Source organism: Oncorhynchus tshawytscha, linkage group LG16, assembly GCF_018296145.1.
Source record: "Oncorhynchus tshawytscha isolate Ot180627B linkage group LG16, Otsh_v2.0, whole genome shotgun sequence".
Lineage (NCBI taxonomy): Eukaryota > Metazoa > Chordata > Actinopteri > Salmoniformes > Salmonidae > Oncorhynchus > Oncorhynchus tshawytscha.
In genome coordinates, this window is record NC_056444.1 from 66489002 (window position 1) to 66492418 (window position 3417).

At 39.7% G+C, this 3417-nt stretch overlaps 1 protein-coding gene across 2 annotated transcripts; it reads right to left on the bottom strand.

Annotated features, from left to right (window-relative positions):
* Window positions 1-774: 774 nt before the first annotated feature.
* LOC112216140 (ADP-ribose glycohydrolase OARD1) lies at window positions 775-2588 on the bottom strand. 2 transcript variants are annotated; one of them, XM_024375891.2, is made up of 6 exons: window positions 2330-2588; window positions 2006-2069; window positions 1601-1766; window positions 1366-1424; window positions 1165-1277; window positions 775-1056 (listed from the first exon to the last, which is right to left on the bottom strand). In XM_024375891.2, exons 2-6 carry the CDS (start codon window positions 2051-2053, stop codon window positions 876-878), a joined length of 567 nt encoding a protein of 188 aa, XP_024231659.1. In that variant the 5' UTR covers window positions 2054-2069; window positions 2330-2588; the 3' UTR covers window positions 775-875. The 2 variants fall into 2 exon arrangements, with proteins under 2 accessions (XP_024231659.1, XP_024231658.1); XM_024375890.2 differs by having other exon boundaries at window positions 2006-2587.
* Between the last annotated feature and the right edge of the window lie 829 nt (window positions 2589-3417).

The window sequence follows — 3417 nt, forward strand, 5'->3', positions numbered from 1 at the left end:
CAAGATCAATATTACATCATACAATACCATATCTGCACCCTGCGGTGTTGGTCATAGAATTAGAATCACATTCAAGGTAGCTTTCAGTCAACAGCATTTTTATTTACCTTTATTTAACTAGGCAAGTAAGTTAAGAACAAATTCTTATTTTCAATGGCAGTCTAGGAACAGTGGGTTAACTGCCTTGTTCAGGAGATTCGATCTTGCAACCTTTCGGTTACTAGTCCAATGCTCTAACCACTAGGATACCTGCTGCCCCAAGACTCATGAGCAATGCCTGAATCACAGCACAGTGAATTAAGCAGTCAGTAAATGAAGAGATAGGTAGGAGTGACTGGATGTATTAGGCCCTCCTGTATTGTATGATGGGTGATATAGCTACATTTAGTCATAAGGTGAATATGATCCAATGATGACAACACCATTTACACTAAGACGTCCATTTCTGTATATTACACAATAACCACAGGTCTAGTGAAAGGTGTAAAACAGATGTTATTATATTGTGAAATTAAAATCACAATTTACTTTTATTATTCATGCAAGGTACTTACAGGGTTACATGGTATTTAAAATAAGCATATGACAAAAAGCAGTACAGAACAAGCCACTGAAGTGATGTGGAGAAAACAATCATTGGTGCCCCCTTCTGGTGGAGAGAATTCCTATGAATATGATATTGCTATTATATAGGACAGTAATTAAAGTGCAAAATATGAACATGTAATTTCATAGAACAATTAAAACAGGGGTAAAGAAGAGATGAAGAGGGGGTATGATTTCAAGGAAAAGTGTGTTTATTCTCTTTCAAAAGTACAGCCTTGGGCAAACTTTGTACAGGTGCATACCAGTATGCTGATGTATTGTCTGTGAGTTTAACTTAATTTTGTTTTACAGAAAACATTATTGGAAACTTGGTTTCCCCGTGGACTTGGTTTCCCTGTGGGTTTTACAGGGAGGGTGTACACAGTGATACTGATACTTGTGGGCTGGAATACCTTCTCAAGCATCTTTTCCACTTTGTCCCAGCTCAGTCGATCAAGGCCACAGCCAATGCTGTAGAATAGAGGGATAGAACATTTAGTTATACATTAAATGGAAATGATTGACATGTTAAAATAATTTAATGAAACCTTTTTATGTGTAGAATGTATTCATACAAACCGAGGCATTGATATTGCAGTTACTCTGTTTTTCAAGCAATGAGACTTCATGTCCTCAAGGCTCTGCCTCAGGCTGTCATAGGTGGGCTTGTTGCTGTACTTTTCCTTTGTTATCTGTAATAGAGTAAGACACAACCAGAGACAACAAAAAAAATGCTTTAAAATGTTTGTTGGTTGAATGAAACTAAGGCAACTGTCTTACCAGGTAGTACACAAAACGCTTGTGTCCTTTCAGTACAGCGCATTGTCCTGGCACCTTCTCTGTGAAGTAAAGCAAAACCAGTGAACAGTGATCTTGATCAATGACATGGGCTTAAGATATAAGCCATGCTTTTCCAAATTCAGGGCCCATTTTAAAATGAAAAGGGCACATCACAGCAGACTTCCATAGCATGCAGTGCATAATAACAAATAATACATTATACAGAACAACTCACTCTGTCCCTTTAGCTCAGCCACTCCACCAAACTTCTTCTTGAACATAACTGCGATGCCAGCCCCCATGTGGCAGTCTTTGCTGATACAGTGGGCCAGGGCCTCATCTTCAGGACCGGAGAACAGGTCCCCCTTCACATGACGTAGGCGCCAGATGCCTTCTGCAGGCTGGGCAGGAGAGAGCAGCATTACACCACAGAACCAGTCACCACTACCCAAAACCTTAGATACATTATTTATTTTTAAGAGTTTTCCCATCCTCTTCAGCTCCAGGTAAGTGGCTAGCTTTCTAAATAGGACTGTTCACAGTAATTAACAACATATTATAGCCATTGGTTACATGCCATTCAACGGTATGGCAGCATTACCTACTAGCTAACTAAGGCGTTTTCATGCTGGCCACTTACCTTCGATTTGTCAATAGAGCGCACTGGCTCCACAGATACAGTTGACATTACTTTGGCAGGTAAACTGTAGTCAACCAGGTGGGACAGATAAGCAATCTGTTTTGTTAATCTGCGAGGGAAAGCAATGCTACTTCGAGCAAATGAAAGTGCATTGATCATTTAAAACTGCATTAGCTAGTTATATCACTAACGTTACAGTCACAGCTGGCTATGCAGTGCCTCCCTGACCCTAGCTTTAGAATCTACAGAGCCGGCACATTTGTCTGAAAATTGCACACGGCAACTAGCTAGCTATGGTGCATTTGACCAAATATATCAATTTACTTAGCTAGTGTCGAAGTCGTTAAATTTCTCTTTCAATTTCACCAACGTAGGTATTATAAGGGTTAGAACTAGATGGGATCCAGTTTTTGTCAGATTTGACTTTTCGTAGGTTAGAATTTACGCAGCAGGTTGGGATGATTGGGTTAGAACAAATGAAAAAAATAACCAACTTTTGAGGTTAATTCGAAAAAAACTGTATCCCTTCTAGCATATACCCTCTATTATGGAGCTAGCATCTACTTCCTCTTTGCCACATGGTATAAGTAAGCCTATCAGAAGGCAAGGTGATGTTGACGCTTTTTCTTGTTCTTCTTCGATGGTATTATCGTGGTTGGCAAATATTAACGTTAGAGGTGCATGCTGCCCCCTGTTGTGTCAGCCTACTGTTCTGGCTTGTGTATTAATTACACTGTGACACACAAAGAGGAGGGAAATAAGAACGAATAAAAATAAATAAAAATTGCCCTACCAACTAACCCTACACCCATTAAAACCTCACCACTATTCCACTACCTTGGCTCTATCTGATCCTATGCCCGGCCGTCAGCCTGAGAGGGCATTGTTCAACACACGGTGCTGTAACTCTTTTGCAGTAACATTTTGTACACCCAAGTACTTCTCTGCAGCTGCCACCACAACATATATTTTATGTGATTTACATTACATGCCCCTACATTATTCATCTCATATGTATACGTATATACTGTACTCTATATCATCTACTGCATCTTTATGTAATACATGTATCACTAGCCACTTGTGTGTATAAGACAGTAGTTTTGGAATTGTTAGTTAGATTACTTGTTGGTTATTACTGCATTGTCGGAACTAGAAGCACAAGCATTTCGCTACACTCGCATTAACATCTGCTAACCATTTGTATGTGACAAATAAAATTTGATTTGATTTGATTAGAATTTCTGCAGTACAGTTGATAACCATGGCCAATAATGCTACTGATTCAACAGTCCCCAACCTCTTCTCCACCCAACCTGACATCACATATGGATCCACAAGAAGGAAAGGATCCGTTCTCTCAAAAAAAGGCTCAAACCCGCACATGGCACCACAGGTAATTCATCCTCACT

Bases quoted from the DNA above. Each gene is read 5' to 3' on its own strand.
- LOC112216140 (XM_024375890.2), bottom strand. From the start codon at position 2,164: ATGATCAATGCACTTTCATTTGCTCGAAGTAGCATTGCTTTCCCTCGC. The intron at 1,767-2,005 runs GTAAGTGGCCAG...TCTCCTGCCCAG, and splicing joins GCTCTATTGACAAATCGAAG to CCTGCAGAAGGCATCTGGCG. The intron at 1,278-1,365 runs GTAAGACAGTTG...ACTCTATTACAG, and splicing joins AGCGTTTTGTGTACTACCTG to ATAACAAAGGAAAAGTACAG.